General features: G+C 42.9%; 1 protein-coding gene across 3 annotated transcripts in view; it reads left to right on the top strand.

Annotated features, from left to right (window-relative positions):
- Nucleotides 1–13,879: 13,879 nt before the first annotated feature.
- PRPF18 (pre-mRNA processing factor 18) overlaps nucleotides 13,880–17,994 on the top strand; it is a 42,525-nt gene continuing 38,410 nt past the window's right edge. Inside the window, exon 1 of one of the 3 annotated variants that reach the window (XM_032244163.1) lies at nucleotides 13,880–14,212. In XM_032244163.1, coding sequence (XP_032100054.1) covers nucleotides 14,147–14,212 — 66 coding nt within the window. In that variant the 5' untranslated portion in view covers nucleotides 13,880–14,146. The remainder of the gene's footprint in view (nucleotides 14,213–17,994) is intronic. The other 2 variants (XM_032244164.1, XM_032244162.1) reach the window with 2 other exon arrangements.

The raw sequence follows: 17,994 nt of genomic DNA, 5'->3' as shown, positions 1-17,994 counted from the left end.
TCTTGGCCAGAGTGGTCTTGAACTCCTGACCTCATGATCCACCCGCCTTGGCCTCCCAAAGTGCTGGGATTACAGGTGTGAGCCGCCATGCCTGGCCTGATGTCTGCATTTTTTAACCTATGTTTCCTCTCTCTGTCCCTGACTTTAACATGTCTCCTCTTGCCTGAATCCATGAACTTGCAGGCTGTTCTTCTTGACTTACCTCTTCCACTTGGATTTTTTTTTTTTTTTGAGACAAGGACTCATTTTGCCATCTAGACTAGAGTACAGTGGTACAATCATGGCTCACTGCAGCCTTGACCTCCTGGGCTCAAGTGATTTTCCCATTTCAGCCTCCCAAGTAGCTGGGACTGCAGATGTGCATCACCACACCTGGCTAACTTTAAGTATTTTGTAAAGAAGGGGTCTCACTCTGTTGCCCAGGCTAGTCTTGAACTCCTGATCGCATGCTGTCCTCTTGCTTCAGTCTCCCAAAGTATTGAGAGCACAGGCATGAGCCACTGCACACAGTCTGTTTAGTATTTTGACAATGGCCCAAATTCTCTATTACCTGCCTGTTGCTATCCCCCCTTGTCCAGTGTGGAAGACACGTGCGGGTCTTCCTCCTCAACTGGTCCAGTTCTCACCTGACCACTTCTCCAGTGCTGACAAGAAACTGCTCCTCAGCACCCAGCTTCCTCCCACAGGCAATAGAGATCGTTCAACAGGGCTCAAACCCACTGTGGGAATTCAGAAGAAAGCTGGGCAAGTGATACGGCGAGGGAATGAGGCCAAGAGAGCAGAGAGCGGGAAAGTGTGGAAACATCAGGGAAGGGTCATGGAGGGAGAGGAAGAACTGTAGTCACTGAGGTAACAGTTCGCGGATGATATGGTTTGTGCAAGAGTTGAGGAAGGAAGAAAGAAGCACAAAAAGTGATTCAACAATCAAAGACAGGTTTATTTTAAAGAATAAACCTGAGAGGGGCTTCTGGCCCAGTTAGGCCAGGAGTACTCTCTCTTACAGACTAAGAGTTTTTAAGAGTTCAGGTGGGAGAGCTTATCCCAGGCTGGGAATGTTTCTGTGTCTCTTTGTTTTGCTTATGTAGGAGGGAGAGTTTTATGTCTGTTCCCATACATCTTTCTGCAGCTGCAGGCGTACTCCTCCTCCCTCCCACCAGGCTGCTTTTAGGTTGCCTATCTTAGTGCACCTAAAGGGAAGGGAATGTGCTTATTAGGGCCCACTGTTTTACTGGGGCCCATTGTATGACTGTGACCTTTGGTGTTTATCCAAGAGACTTTCCCCACTCCTTCTGGGCCTGAGCTGTCTTACCTGTGTTTTACTGTCTGCTCTTTCCGGCTGCTTGTTGTTAGAAGTGATTTCCTTGAAATGGATGAGGTTAGAAAGGGAGCTGGAACTTAAAATAGCAGTGTTTGTCCAAGATGACGGTGCTCCTGCTCTGTCAGTCTGGATCTGCATCCCCACCAAATCTCCTATTGAATTGTAATCTCCCGGGTTGGAGGTGGTAGGAGGTGAATGTATCTATCACAGGGGTGGATTTCTCATGAATGGTCTAGCATCATCCCCTTGGTAGTATCCTCAGAATGGTGAGTGAGTTCTTGTGAGATCTCATTCTTTAAAAGTGTGTGGTACCCATTCCCACCCCTGCTCCTGCTCTGGCCATTTAAGATGTGTCTGCTCCCACTTTGCCTTCTATCATGATTGGAAGCTTCCTGAGGTCTCCCCAGAAGTCGAGCAAATGCCAGCATCATGGTTCCTGTACCGCCTGAAGAACTATGAACCAATCAAAGCTCTTTCCTTTATAAATGACCCAGTCTCAGGTATTTCTTTATAGCAATGAAAGAACAGACCAATACAGGCGATAAAACACTAGAAAGAATAAGGATGAGCGGTAAATGGAGATCTATGAAGAAGAAAAACAAAGTATGTGGTGGTTACAGTTGAAAATAAAAAAAGAAAATGGGTGTAATGTTTGGAGGAAGCTGTGCAGCGGCGGTGAAGGTGGAAAGATGGGCCAGGGAGCCATTTCAGGGCAGGATCATGAGGTGGGAACTGAGACCCATCAGCCTATTACTGCCGTTAGCGGGGCTGTAATAGCTCTTGCTTTCAAGAAAGGCATGATGCAAAAGGTGGCTTAAATAATTACAGAAATCTATTTTAAAAAGTAGACTATTAAACACAATAAGAGAAGTACAAACAAAGCATAGTGGGATCACCGTGATAATATTCATATGAATGTCATGATATTCAACATTCTGTCCCTTATCTCGGAAAAATTTTGCGACTGAAATTTGGGGATTCTTTTTTCTTTTTCTTTTTTTTTTTCTCCTGAGACGGAGTCTTGCTCTGTCGCCCAGGGGAGTGCAGTGGCACGATCTCAGCTCACTGCAACCTCGCCTCCCAGGTTCAGGCAATTCTCCTGCCTCAGCCTCCTGAGTAGCTGGGATTACAGGCGCTCATCACCATGCCCAGCTAATTTTTGTATTTTAGTAGACACAGCGTTTCACCACATTGGCCAGTCTGGTCTCGAACTCCTGATCTCGCGATCTGCCCGTCTCTGCCTCCTGAAGCGCTGGGACTCTCGGCGTGAGCTACCCCACCTGGCCTTGGGAGTTCTTTAGTAGAAAGTTACTATGTAAATATATTAAATTATTAAACATCTTCAGCAATCAAAATTATGTTTGATAGCAGAAACTTACTCTGATTTAGGGTCTGTTTATAATATTAAATGTATACATTTTGAAATACTTTATCTCTTTTTTTTTTGCATCAAAATCTCTGTTGGTTAAGTAAAGTATGATCTGTATTTTGCAAATTACTGGCCTAATATTACACCTCTTTAAGTGACAAAGCCATTTTCTACTTCTCTTTTTTTCAGGCTTGTGTGTTTTTCTAGATAATTGTTGACATGCTGAAATCTGGTATTTTCTGTGATGAATCAGTAGCATTTTTTTTTTTTTTTTTTTTTTTATTGTAAAGAGTAGAAACTCTGGCCCTATTTTAACTAACCTTTTCACTGGTAGGAGGATGAAACAGAAATAAAATATACTGAGGAGGGTAAGTAGGAATTATGAGGAATTGGCATTTGGCACTGGTTGTTTCTGAGGAGATTAAAAAGACATCAACATTAACAAAATGCAATGAACTATTCAGCTCCTACCATCGTCAGTGCTAAATAAATGTTTGTTGAAATAATGAAAGAACGGATGGATGAACTGTAAAACACAGAAATGAATATAATCATACATAAAATTATTGAGTATTTACCATATGCCAGGCATTGTTTTAGCCCACTATAGGTTTCTCATTTTTTTTTTTTTTTCCGAGATGTTGTCTCACTCTGTCGCCCAGGCTGGAGTGCAGTAGTGTGATCTTGGCTCACGGCAACCTCCGCCTTCCGGGTTTAAGCAATTCTCTGCCTCAGCCTCCCGAGTAGCTGGGATTACAGGTGCATGCCACCATGTCTGGCTAATTTTTTGTATTTTTAGGAGAGACGAAGTTTCACCATCTTGGCCAGGCTGGTCTTGAACTTCTGACCTCGTGATCCACCTACTTCGGCCTCCCAAAGTGCTGGGATTACAGGCTTGAGCCACCATGCCTACCTCTAGATATCTCGTTTTAATCAACACACTAATTCTCTTACGAAGGTACTGCTACTATTTCCCATTCTGCAGAGGAAGAAACTGACGTACAGAAAGATGATGAAGTAATTGTAATACTGAGGCCCTGTCTCATTTATAACACTGCAGCAAGTTCCCGATTTCATAAGAGCCCCGTGGCAAGTTACCTAATTTCGTAGTGCAATTAGCCAGCCACACTCTTCCTAAGCCAGCCAAGCCCAAGACCATCCATTGGTTGTTTCTGTTTGTGCTGCCACCTGCGGCTGGTGAAACCTGCTCTTACCCTTCCACCATCAACTTCAGCTCTGTCTGTGACTTCTTACTTCAAAGGCTGTTGGCACCACTTCAGCCCTAGCTGGAGATAAGAGTAGGTGGAACAAGGCTATTAATTTCAAACATAACATGGAGACCCAGGACTTGGGTTCCAGGCTTCCATTTCTGCCTTGATTCTCACCTCTGCTTTCTTAACCTTGAAAGCCAAAGCAAAATTCTCTGCATCTTCTGGCCAGCCATCCTGTATTTTATTGACTCTATGACAGCCATTTATTCAGAGATTCCGATGTAATTGGTCTGGTTTAAAAAGAAGTGTACCATTAAAAAAATTCATCACTAAGAAGGAAAAATAAACATTCCCAATTATAACTGGATGATGCTATCAATTGAAAACATGTGTCCCCTTTTCACAGAAGTTAAAATGTGAAAAAAGGCATATTAAACTGGGTGAAATGTGGTCTGCAACAGTGTCTTGAGAGATATTTCTGACATTTGGGGAGATTCACAGTCAGGGTGCCAAGGGTTTTTATATTTTTGGGTGCTACATTCCGCTGTATTCCTTTAAAAATATTTGCCTTTGATCTGACATGTAGTTAAGTCACTTAGAATTTGTTCGATCCTTTTGAAACGTGCTTTTAAGCTTTGTTAGGATGAGTTAGAACAGCAACTTAGTCTGAGGATAATTGAGTCCCATTACTTGGATAATTCCCTTTGGAGGACTCTGTCCTATGCCTCATATATGCCTATTCTTAGGTGAGCCCTGGGCATGGTGTGTCCCATTACTGAATTATAGTTCTTGATCTGGTCTTTGGAGTTTCACCCAAACATATGCATCTCAGGATTCAGTGACGGATTTGAAGGTACCCCCACTGGAGATCTCTGGAGATCTTCCTCCGTGCCCCTCTCTCATTTCCAGTACTCTGCCCCAGATTTCACCTCTTCAGTCTCCCAGAACTGCGATTTCTTTTCCCTCTGTTCAGTGAGACAAGTGGGTTCTGTTTGGGTTTCCCCTATCTGTACTGTATCCCGGAAACTGCTTCAAGGATTCCAAGAATCCAGGAATCCATGAGGTAGGGCTCACCTTATGTGTTTTCTCTTCTTTCTGGGAAGAGAAGAGAAGCCCTTTGCTGTTAGTTATCAAACGTCTAAGAATAGTTGTTTTATATATTTTGTCTGTGTTTTTTTGCTAACTGTTTATGGTAGGAGAGCAGTTCTTATAGCAGTTAGCCTTCTATCTCAGAAGCAAAAACTCACTATGCTTTTCCATAATTTTTATGACTATTATAGGAAATTTATACTTCCATATGATCTTTAAAATCAGTTTCTTCTGTTACAGAACCGTGTGCCATAAGAACTGTAAGTGTAACATGGACTCTCTATATTACTTTTTAGAAGTTTGACTTTATGTTATTTTGCTTCCTTAGCCAATAGCATTTTGCTATTCCTTCATTTGGGTATTGCGTTATATCCTTCAATAATTTTTATAAATCTTTCCCCATGTAAGCCGGACACAGTGGCTCACGCCTGTAATCTCAGCACTTTGGGAGGCCAAGGTGGGCATATCACTTGAGGTCAGGAGTTCGAGATCAGGCTAGCCAACATAGTAAAACCCCGTCTCTGCTGAAAATACAAAAATTAGCTGGCATGGCGGTGGGCACCTGTAATCCCAGCTACTTGGGAGGCTGAGGTAGGAGAATCGCTTGAACTCGGGAGGGAGAGGCTGCAGCAAGCCGAGATTGCACCACCGCACTCGAGCCTGGTGACAGAGTGAGACTCCATCTCAAAAAAAAAAAAAAAAAAAAAAAAAAGAATTATAAGTGAAACATGGACTCTCTATATTACTTTTTGGAAATTTGACTTTATGTTATTTTGCCTCCTTAGCCAATAACATATTTTGCTCTTCCTTTGTTTGGCTGCTGCTTTATATGCTTCAATAACATTTCATAATCTTTCCCATGTAATCTGGACTTTCTTTGTTCTTTATTTCTAAGATTTTGTAGTTTTTAACTGTAACATTTTTCTGTTTCTACCTTTATCTCATTAGTTGCATATACAGAAAAAACATCAATTTTAAACTTATTTTGATTACAGTTATGTTAAATTTCCTTGTTAATTCTAGTTTAAAAAGACAATGGCTCGTAGGGTTTTCTTGGAACATGATTGAATCATTGGCAGAATGCAATAATGTTATCTCCTTTTTTCCAGTATTTCTGCTTACTATTAATTTTTCTCTTATTTCTCTCATAGAATATCCAAAACAAGATTGAATTATTATGGTGACAGTGATGAGCCACGTTTTATTTTAGTATTTCACCATTTAGAATGGTGTCTACTGTTGAATATTGTTAAATAATCTTATTGTATTTAAGTGAATCATATTTAAATAAATATATTCGCTATATTTATTTTACTCAGAGTTTTTCAAAAAGTTAACAATGATCCCTAAAATTGAATTAAATGCCTTCTCAGAATTTAAAAATATATAATTGTTTATTTTTTCTCTTGTAATTTGTTGATATAATTAATTATTTAGGTAGATTTCCTTGGAATAAACCCTACTCAGTCATAGCATGTTTTTTAATGCACTGCTCAATTCCATTTGCTAATATTTTAAGCACCAGTTTTCAATCTATGTTCATGAATGCAATGAGGATACATGCATGTTTTTTCATGGGTCCTGGATCAGGCTTCAGTGTTAACTTTAGAATGGCTTCATAAAACATGCTGCAGAGCTTTCTAAATTGTTCTGTGGCCTGGTATAGTTTTAGAGCAGCAATTCTCAAAAGTGTGGTCCATTTAGGGGATTGGTGAGGTCAAAGCTATTTTTACAATAACACCAGCATTATGTGCCCTTTTCACGACGTTGACATTTGCACTGAAGGTAGGTACAAAAAACAACAGTCAGTCTGCTGATACATTAGCGTGAGTCAAAACACCTGCACCAAACCGTCAGCGTCTTCACTGCCACAGGCTCACAGAAAACAAACCAAAAAAAAGCTGGTTTCACTTAAAAATGTGCTCAATAAAGCAGTAGAAATTACTAATTTTATTAAATCTTGACACTTGAATAAGCATCTTTTTAATATTCTACGTGATGAAACAGGAAATACACATAAGGCACCCTGCTGCATACAAAAGTGTGATGGTGGGCTTTAGAAAAAGTATCGTGCGATTGAATACAAACGGAACTAGCTTTTTTTCCGCATGGAATATTGCTTTTACTAGAAAGAAGAAGCAAGAGACAAACTGTGGTTACTCCGAGTTGGGTATCTGCTGGACATTTTTTTGCAAATGAACAAAGTGAGCCTATCATTTGAGGAAAACACCAGACAATATTTGCTGCTAGGGATCAAAGTGAGCGTTTGGTAAAAATTAGCATTTTGGAAAGTTGTATCTGTCACCATGAGCTTGATGTCTTCCCAGGGAATAAAAGGCTTTTCTGGCTGGGCATGGTGGCTCACCCCTGTAATCCTAGCACTTTGGGAGGCAGAGGCAGGCAGGTCACTTGAGGTCAGGAGTTTAAGACCAGTCTGGCCAATATGGGGAAATCCTGTCTCTACTAAAAATAGAAAAATTAGCCGGGCATGGTGGCTCGCACCTGTAATTTGGAGGCTGAGGCAGGAGAATCACTTGAGCCTGAAAGGCAGATTGAGCTGCACTCCAGCCTGGGCAGCAGAGCAAGACTCCATCTTTCTCTCTCTCTCTCTCTCTCTCTCTCTCTCTCTCCTTCTCTTTCCCTCCCTCCCTCCCTCACTCCCTCCCTCCCTCTCTCTCTCTCTCTTTCTCTCTTCTTTCTCTCTTTCTTTCTTGTGTCTTGCTCTGTCGCCAAGGCTGGAGTGCAGTGGCATGATCTCGGCTCACTGCAACCTCTGCCTGTCGAGTTCAAGCAATTCCCCTGCCTCAGCCTCCCGAGTAGCTGGGACTACAGGCGTGCGCCACCATGCCTGGCTAATTTTTTTTTGTATTTTTAGTAGAAACGTGGTTTCACCATGTCGGCTAGGCTGGTCTTGAGCTCCTGACCTCATGATCTGCCCACCTACCTCAGCCTCCCAAAGTGCTGAGATTACGGATGTGAGCCACCACGCCAGGCCTGATTTTCTTTACATAATACACTGCAACAGATCAAATGCAGAAGCAGAGAGGAGAATCCAGTGTTCTCCCTCTAAGTTAGACATTAAGGAAGTTTGCAACAATGTAAAATAATGCCACTTTTCTCATTAAATTTCTTGAAACTGTGGTTGCTTTTCACAAAAACATGTTGTTTGGATTAATATTCAATGTGTTCATTATACGATTTTAAATGAATTAATTTTTTCGAATTTTCATTTTTATTGCTAGTATGGTAAATATCAAGAGCTATAACCCACGCAAAGTCTTTTTGGGGTCTTCAAGAATTTGTAAATATGGAAAGGGGTTCTGAGACTAAAAAGTTTGAGGACAGCTTGCTCAAATCATGTGAGAAGCATTTGTTCTTCAAAGGCTACAGAGATCTCAACAAGAAAATATCCATATCTGGTGCCTTTATAAATGGGGGTCTACAGGCACATTGCTTTCTCTTTGTTATGTTTGCTTATTTAAGTTTTCTCCTCTTTCTTGGCTAATTTTGGTAGGAAATCATCCATTTCTTCTAGGTTTTCAAGTTTATTGCCATTGAGTTGCAGGCAGAATTTCTCACATTTCCTTCAAGTAGTTTTGCATTCTTGCCTTCCTCTCCCCTCCCCTCCTCTCCTCTCCCCTCCCCTCCCCTTCTCACATTTCCCTTTAAGCACTTTTGCATTTCTTGGTTATTTCTTCTCCCCTCCCTCCCCTCCCCTCCCCTCCTCTCCTCTCCCCTCCCCTCCCCTTCTCACATTTCCCTTCAAGCACTTTTGCAATTCTTGGTTATTTCTTCTCCCCTCCCTCCCCTCCCCTCCCCTCCTCTCCCCTCCCTTCCCTTCCCTTTCCTTCTTCTCTTTCTTCTCTCTCTCTCTCTTTCTGAAACAGAGTCTCGCTCTGTCACCCAGGCTGGAGTGCAGTGGTTCAATCTGGGCTCACTGCAACCTCCACCTCCTGGGTTCAAGTGACTCTCCTGCCTCGGCCTCCTGAGTAGCTGGGATTACAGGTATGTGCCACCACACCCAGCTAATTTTTTATATTTTTGTTAGAGAAGGGTTTTCACCATTTTGGCCAGGCTGGTCTCGAATTCCTGACCTCAAGTAATCTGCCTGCCTCAGCCTCCCAAAGTGCTGGGATTAGAGGCATGAGCCATGGTGCCTGGCCTCCTTTCTTAATTTAATCTTGAATTTTTTCTCTTTTTTCTCTTGCCCTCCCCCTTTAATTCATTGATTTCAAGTATACCGTTAACAAAATGGTATAAAAGCTTTGGGAGAAAGATCACAGAAGGACAGATAATAGCAGACAAGAAATGGCACGGAACAAGAACAGGGCACTGGCTATGGTATAGCGGCTGCTCCCCATCTGATCACTGTGAATGTTCAAGAAAAGGAGGTGGCACTGCGGGTTGTCAGCTGGTGTCAGCCTCAGCCCTGGCTTCACTGGGCTCACTGGTATTTGCAGATCACCTTTTTGAGGTGGAGTTTTGCTGTTGTACGCCCAGGCTGGAGTACAAAGGCATAATCTCGGCTCACTGCAAACTCCACCTCCTGGGTTCAAGGCATTCTCCTGCGTTAGCCTCCAGAGTAGCTGAGATTACAGGTGCCCGCCACCATGCCTGGCTAGTTTTTGCATTTTTAGTAGAAACAGCGTTTCACCACGTTGGCTAGGCTGGTCTTGAACTCCTGACCTCAGGTGATCCACTGGTCTTGACCTCCCAAAATTGCTGGGATTACAGGTGTGAGCCACCGCGCCCCGATCAACTTTTAACACTCTTGAATTCAATTCTGTTAGTGTTAGCAGACTTGGATCAGGCCAGGGAGTAACTCTTGTTAGCCATTTTCACAATAACTGATGTAAAAGCTAGAATGCCAATTTAATAATTTCCTACCAAATGGACAAGCATACCCATGAGTTTGGAACAAAGCATTTCTTAACTTTGCAAGCAAGTGGTTGAATTTCTTAGGGAATGCTCTTGGAGATGCATCTGTAAGGAAACGAGGAAGGCTGGGTTTGGCAGAGAGAGAAGCTAAACTTCAAAGAAGTTGCAACTGAGACCATGTGTCATGCTCCAGAGGCATGCTCTGGGGCTAGATAGAATGACCCTTTAGAGTTCAGTTGAGGCAATGGAGCTGGGCTTTTCAGTCTCTACCTCAGTCATTGGTTGGGGATGCCCCCTGGAGGGTTACCTTGGCTGAGGTGTGTCCCTGCAGCCTGGGGTCATGCCAAGGCAGGGTGTAGCTTTGTGACCTTAAACCCTGGTTCCCAGCAGACGGGGGACAGGTGCATTGGCCTGAAGAGACTATCTGGACAGAACATCACCACAAACATATTGGTTGTAAGATGCATCCTAAATTCAGATACATTAAAAAGTAAAAAAAGAGAGTATCTTAAAAATGCCAAAATACGGTAGAAGGGTTCGGTGGTATTTTTGGGGGCAGGGGTACAAGCCAGACTCTGGGAAAAACCAGAGTAGAGAATCGGAAATCCAGGGGGGGCCCAGAGATTATTCTTCATGGCTTACTCTTCATGTGTCTTCTCGCAAATCTGTTTCACTCTTTTTTCTTGATATTCCAACTTTCTTTGCTAAACAGTTTTCTGGTAACCAGCCAATATGGAAGGTGGATCAAGGCCGGCGCTGTGCTGGAAATGTTTAAAGTATGGCCTCTCTGCGGGAAGAAAAGGTGTGCACATATATACGTATGATTTTTACTGACATAAAACATGCAGAGGACACAATGTATAAATACTGATAAGCTGCGCAATAGTCTTTATTGTAAATTCCATATAGCCCATTGATCCTCCCAGAATGCTTTCATTGATTTTTGCAGCACTCCTGCCTCCCTAGCCAACCTATGGTTTTAATTGATGAAACATATCCAGCTCCATCTGACGCGCACACTGGCTGCTATTTTTGCTTCAATCAGTGAATAAGACGAAAGTGAAATAACAAAGCAACAAAGACATATGTCAGAACTTCACTTGTTTGTCAATGACAGGAGAGACTCAACTACATCACATGATCGTTTTCAAATACTAGAAGACTATTTCCTTAATTTTTTTGTCCTATTTACTAATAGGTACAGACACGACACTTTTAAATTTAATTTTTCTTTGGGAGGCCGAGGTGAGCAGATCACTTGAGGCCAGGAATTCAAGACCAGCCTGGCCAACATGGCAAAATACCATCTCTACTAAAAATACAAAAATTAGCCAGGTGTGGTGACACTTGCCTGCAGTCCCGTCTACTCGGGAGGCTGAAGCATAAGAATCACTTGAGTGCAGTAGGTGGGGGTTGCAGGGAGCCGAGATTGTGCCACTGAACTGTAGCCTGGGTGACAGAGGGAAATTCTGTCTCAATAAAGAAATTTAATTTTTATCAGTGGTTCTCCACTAAGAGAGAGATTTGGTTTCTCAAAGGACATTTGGCAATCCAGAGATTTTTTTTTTTTTTTTTTTTTGGTTGTCACAACTAGGAAAGGATGAAAGGATGTGACTGGCATCTAATGACATGAGGCCGGGGGCATCCCTCGAAAAGAAATTATGTGGTCCATGGTTGAAAAACCCTGATCTGTATTACGAACGTTTTCTCCAGACACTTTAAAGTTTAGACAGTCAACAAAACAATAGCTCAAGTTTGCCAATTTCTGTGGTGTAAATGCTCCCACTGTGATGGTTAATTTTCTGTGTCAACTTGCGGAGCCTAAGGGATGCCCACCCAGATCCCAGTAAAACATTATTTCTGGGTGTGTTTGTGAACATGTTTGTGGGACAGATTAGCATTTGAATCGGTGGGCTGTGTCATGAGTGGGCATCGTCCACTTTGTTGAGGGCCAGGAGAGGAGAAGAAGGGTGAATTCTCTTTCTTTTTTATTTATTTATTTTATTTTTAGTAGAGATGGGGTCTTGGTATGTTGCCCAGGCTGGCCTTGAATGCCTGGCCTCAACCCAGCCTCCTGCCTTGACCTCCCAAAGTGTTAGGATTACAGGCATGAGCCACCGTACCCGGACTCTCTCTCTTCTTGAGCTGGACATCACCTTTTATTCCCCTTGGACATCAGAATTCCTGGCTCTTGGATCATCAGACTCTAGGACTTATTCTAGCCCGGCCAGCTCAACCTCCCATCTCCCTGTTCTCAGGCCCAAGGCCTCCAGCTAAATTACACCCCCAACTTTCTTAGTTCTTCAGCTTGCAGATGGCAGATTGCGGGACTTCACCGCTTCCATAATTGCGTGAGCCGATTCCCATAATAAACCTCTTCTGATAAACACCTATGTATACTAGCAGCTCTGTTTCTCTGGAGAACCCTGATTAATATAGTCACTAATGCTGATTTCCAGTTACCAGTGTGGGGTCCTCAAGCCTGGAACTGGTAAGGGGAGTGCAGGTGCCACCCTTTTATAGCATTTCCACCACAAAGATATGTACAACAGTCCTAAATAACTCGGAGAGCATAATGGTAACAATGCAGTGAAAGAAGAATTAGGTTCTGTGTATTTATTACCTTCATTTATAATATCATTGATTTGATTACAAATAAACTCATTTGATTTTTGATAATGGCCACACTGCAACCTCTACCTCCCAGGTTCAAGCAATTCTCCTGCCTCAGTCTCCTCAGTAGCTGGGACTATAGGCACCTGCCACCACACCTGGCTAATTTTTGGTATTTTTAGTAGACATAGGGTTTCATCATGTTGGCCAGGCTAGTCTCGAACTCCTGACCTCAGGTGATTTGCCTACTTCGGCCTCCCAAAGTGCTGGGATTACAGGGGTAAGCCACTGCGTCAGGCCACAGATATCTTGTAGATTAAATATTGCCACCCCCCCCCACCAAAAACGTTCTCAATTGAAATGACAATTCAATTGTTCATTTTTTGTTTTGATAAAGCATCTTACCCATTATCAACTGACTGAACAGAATTTTTTTTTACCTTTTTTGAGAAAACAAAATGTCAAATATTGTTCAATTATGCTTTAACAAAAACAATTTTCTTTCTTTCTTTCTTTCTTTTGAGACAGTCTCCCTCTGTCACCAGGCTGGAGTGCAGTGGCACAAGCTCGGCTCACTGCAACCTCTGCCTCCCGGGTTCAAGCAATTCTCCTGCTTCAGCCTCCCAAGTAGCTGGGACTACAGGCACACGCCACCACGTCCAGCTTGTTTTTGTATTTTTAGTAGAGATGGGGTTTCAGCATATTGGCTCAGATGGTCTGGATCTCCTGACCTCAAGATCTGCCCGCCGTGGCCTCCCAAGTGCTGGGACTACAGGCATGAGCCACCGCGCGGCCCAAAAACAATTTTTAAACATGCTTCAATGATATAAAACAAATAAGTCCAATGTAAACAAGTTTTAGGATCTTAAAAAAATCTCTGACATGATCTTTCTTTCCAATTTAACTTTTTTTTTTCCGTTAAGTTGGACTTAAAAAAAAAAAAGAATTTCTGATTACATCTCCAGTCATGTCATTGAAAAATGTTGATTGCTAAACACATGACCAAAAAAGTGATTAGTTAGCTTGAGGTAAGTGCTCAATTATCACCAAGACTGGTAAGCAATCTAAAACAGAGGGAGTAGAGATAAATTGACTTCTAAAATGCCTTAAATGGATGTAGTCATTTAAGTTCACAAGAAATTTAACTGACTAGTAATGAACACTGCCCTTTCACTCTATAGTTACAAGTTATCATTATTATTTAGATTTTTCTCATTCTTTGGTACACTAATTTTGCAAGCAAGTAACCAGAAACCCTGATGTGAACTTCCAGTTAATAAAGATCTTGATTTAACTGGCATAATTGAGGTGTTCTTCGAGAAGGCTTTTGGAACTGAATTAGCAGGTGCAGAGGGTATTATTATAAGACCCAGGTTTCAGTCCACGTTCACATAAACCTACGAGGGAAAACTGCAGGCACACTGCCGGAGGGCGCCGCCAGGTGGCACTCAAGCACAGCCGCTTTGGCCACCACAGGCGTCCCGGGGCGCTCTCTTCCCTCCTCTCGCTCATCCCAGCTTCCGCCGGAAGCGGCCCTGGTCTGTTGTTGTCCTCAGGTGTTTGGGCATTTCGGGCTGTGTGTATTCAGTAGGTTCGCCGCCGCCGGCCCAGTCGGGCTGTGTCCGAGGAGCTGGAGCGGGAAACTGGAGTTTAAATTCTGCCGGCGAGATGGACATTCTGAAATCAGAGATCCTTCGAAAGCGGCAGCTGGTGGAGGACAGGAACCTGCTGGTGGTGAGGACCCTGTGGTCGTGGGGGTCGGGATGGAAGAGTGAGTCTGTGTGTTTCGGGGTGTCAGGGTTTTGGGGTGAGGGTGATGATACTAAGGATTTGGGGCTGGAAAGGGGCTTAGCGAGAGTTCTGCCACCGCTCCTGGGAGGCCCCCTTTACATCCAACCCTTGGCGTCTCACTGAGGCTGGAGAGTAGGGTCTGGGTGCAGGGAACTTGAGGCCAATTTGCGCTGACTTCCCAAAGCTGATCAAAAGGAAAACACCTGGGTCTGGGGGCGGGAACCTGAGGCCAGTGAACGCTAAGGTCCGAAAGCCAAACCAAAGGAAAAGCTCCATCTTCCCACCACCGAGCTCCAGGAGCCTCTCCCCGCACCGCTTCCCTTCCCACCGCCTCTCAGATGGGAAGGGAGCGTGCCCGGCATTGGCCGCAGGCCAAACACGGGCCATGCCTTCATCTGCAGAGGGCGCCAATTCACGAAAGCCCTTAATTAGCCACAGACCAAACCCTTCATCCAGTTAAGGGGTAACTGATAGGGACCTCAGAAGGAGTACCTGGAACCCAGAAAACTTTGTAACCGGGCCCTCGAGCCGCTGGCTCGGGCTCACTCGCACCCTGTGGAGTGCTTTCTCGCTTTACTAAGTCCCTGCTTTTGCTGCGTCATTCTTGTGTGTTGTTACCTTCTTTGTGCGTTTTGTCAAATTCTTTGTTCCAAACGCTAAGGACCAGGACAACTCACACTCATGGCCTCCCGTCCTGCGACATCCTGGGAGCCTTAGGGATGAAAGTGTGGGAATTGTAGGAGAACCCCAGGCTTTGGCTGTTTCCCTGCTCTGACTGCCCCTGTTCCGCTCCAGTTTACCTACTTGCCCCCATCCCCACTCCCACCTGTCGGCATTCTGCGGACGTGCCCTGTTCTCCTGAGAGTTCTCTTCTGCCGCCTAAGGAAGGATTTGTGCACAATTGAAACTTGGAGGAAGGGCAGCCGGGCGCGGTGGCTCACGCCTGTAATCCCAGCACTTTGGGAGGCCGAGGTGGGCGGGTCACCTGAGGTCAAGAGTTGGAGACTGGCCTGGCCAACATGGTGAAACCTCGTCTCTTAAAAATATAAAAATTATCCGGGTGTGGTGGCTAGCGCTTGTAATCCTAGCTCCTGAGGAGGCTGAGGCAGGAGAATAGCCTAAACCCGGGAGGTGGTGGTTGCAGTGAGCCAATGTCACACCCCTGCACTCCAGCCTGGGCAACAGAGGGAGACACCATCTCAAATAAAACAAAAAGTTCCTTCAAGCTAGGCGTGGTTGCGCGTGTCTAGTACCAGCTGCTCCAGAGACCAAGGCGAGGAGGATCGCTTGAGCCCAGGAGTTCAGGCTACAGTGAGCTGTCGTTGTGCCACTGCACTCCAGCCTGGGCAAGAGAGCAAGTCCCTGTCTCTAACAATAAATAATAAAACTTCCTTTCTGATATTAAATCTCAATCTTTTTATTCTATTCCTCCTCCTTCCCTCTTCCTCAACACATGCAAATTTACCACTGCTTTTCACTCACAGCGCGGATGTCATTAGAGTGAGCAGGCAGATAATGCCTTACTATAGAAAACAGTTTCTACCTTATGAGTCCTCTCAGAGGGCATTCAGGACGCTTAGAAATCTGTGGATCACAGGACATCTGACTTAGTTACTTGGCTGTTGTGTACTATTGATGTATATGATGTAGTGTAAGTAAGAGTTCTTAGCTTGGTAGGTGGCAAATTCCATGATCATTGAAACTTTAAAAACGATTAGAAAAGTGGAGGTAATAGAATGCCATTTGGTAGGTAAGGGGAAAGCTTGTTCATATCTGTAACTTAATGTTTTTATGTCTACTGCAGGGATCTTTTTCTTTCCATAAGTGGTTTGGGAGTATTTTAAATTTAGGTGCTGGAATAGATAATTGATGTTAGGCAGGGCCAGAGTGTTGAAATCTAAGTGCTTCAAAGGGAAAAGTGAGCCACAAAATATTGAGCCCATCCTGATGGTTTACAAAATAAATATTTGCATAATTATGTTCTTTGTCGTTGAAATGGACCAATCTATAAAAATGATCATGTAAAAAAAAAACCTGGATTCTTCAGGGTCGTTTATAATATACAAACTTTTCCTGGCTGTCTTTCATTTTTTAATTTAGCAGTTGATTTAATTATCACATGATTCCAATCCGAAGATAAGATTGATTTTTCCAATCACAGAGCAGCCCAGACCGACAAAGGGCATATATGGAATGGGAATTAAAATACTGACATTCGTAGTTTCTATTAACAGTAATGTTAGGCGTCACATAATGTGAACAAAGGGTTTGAGGACCAGAGTCCTAGCTGCTGCTCATCATTCTTCCTGAGTTCTGGGAATGTCACCTAACCTAATTCTTGGCTTCTCGCCTCCAAAATGGGGTGAATACTATTCCCCTCCCCTATTCACAGGATAGTTTTCATGTTCAGATGATGCCGTCGGTTCCTTACCCCAGATAATAACTTCATCTTTATATCAAGAAAGCTGTGCATGTTGTGTGGTAGGTAAGTCTGGAAATATTTATTGAGTTAATGAACTTAGAAAAACTTTATTTTGAAAGTTTTAAACATAACACAAAAATAGAGAAAATTGTATGTTGAGCCCCTGTATATCCTTCCCCTGACACATGTAACTCTTAAAAAATGACATGTCCTTTTATAACCAAAATCTGATCACACCCAACAAAATTGAAATTAATTTCTTTATCTTATGAAATACTCTCCTCACATTCATGTATTCTCTGACTGAATTAAAGTATATACATACTTACACTTTTACAGTGTTTTTTCAAATCAGATCAACATAAAGTTTGCTCGTCACATTTTTTTATTTTGAATCTTGGCTTCTTTTAATGAAGAACATTTTCATTTTCCCAGTTTCCCCAATTTTTTCCATGCCATTGACTTGCTGGAGAAATTGGGGCTAGTTTTGTAAAAATGTCTTCAGTTTGTCTGATTTCGCTTTGGCATATTGACACTTAGTTAATTCCTCTGTTCTCTATATTTAAAAAGAATACTTCATAGATGATGCTGAGTAATTCCTATGGTATAACCTAGGTGGTACATAATCTTTCACTGATGCCAAGCTCCATCTTTGGGCTCAGATGTTGGCAGACTGATTTTTCCATTGTCACCATCAGCCTTTTTCATAAGGTTTCAGCATCCATTGATGATCATTGCCTGAGTGAATGAGCTTTGGAACTGTAAGTGCTGAATAACATGTGGAGGCAGTATAGAGGTAGTAGCGTGTCATTACTGTTAATACAGTAGGGCAGTACCTTTATTTGAACAGTCATCAGTTGAGTAATATCCAAGAGCCAGAGCTGAGATAGCAACAGGCCTCCCAATTACAGACTGTAGATATAACAATGAGGATAAATTTATGTATAGTGTGGAAAGGACTGACATCTTTGTAGCTGCAGACAAGACTTAGAACTTGTCTCTTTACATCAAATCATATTAAAACAAATAGCTTGTGAGGGTCATTGGAGCCCAGGAAGTCAAAGTTGTGGCCTTAATTATGCCACTGTGCTCCAGCCTGTGTGACAGAGAGATACCCTGTCTCAAAAAAAAAAAAAAAAAAAAAAATCCAGAAAAACACACAAAGCCCCAAGTATCCTTAAATTATTTTTTAAATAAAAAGGTTCACCAAGACCACCCTATATCTAGACTAAGGATTGATACAATAAGGTTCCAGGTAACAAGAAAGAGCTTAGACATACTCTTGGAGTTCTGTTGTTATGTG

Source organism: Sapajus apella, unplaced genomic scaffold (assembly GCF_009761245.1).
Source record: "Sapajus apella isolate SASKATOON/1434 unplaced genomic scaffold, GSC_monkey_1.0 scaffold53, whole genome shotgun sequence".
Lineage (NCBI taxonomy): Eukaryota > Metazoa > Chordata > Mammalia > Primates > Cebidae > Sapajus > Sapajus apella.
Note: the sequence above shows the minus strand (reverse complement) of the source record. Positions and strands in the feature narration are given on the sequence as shown.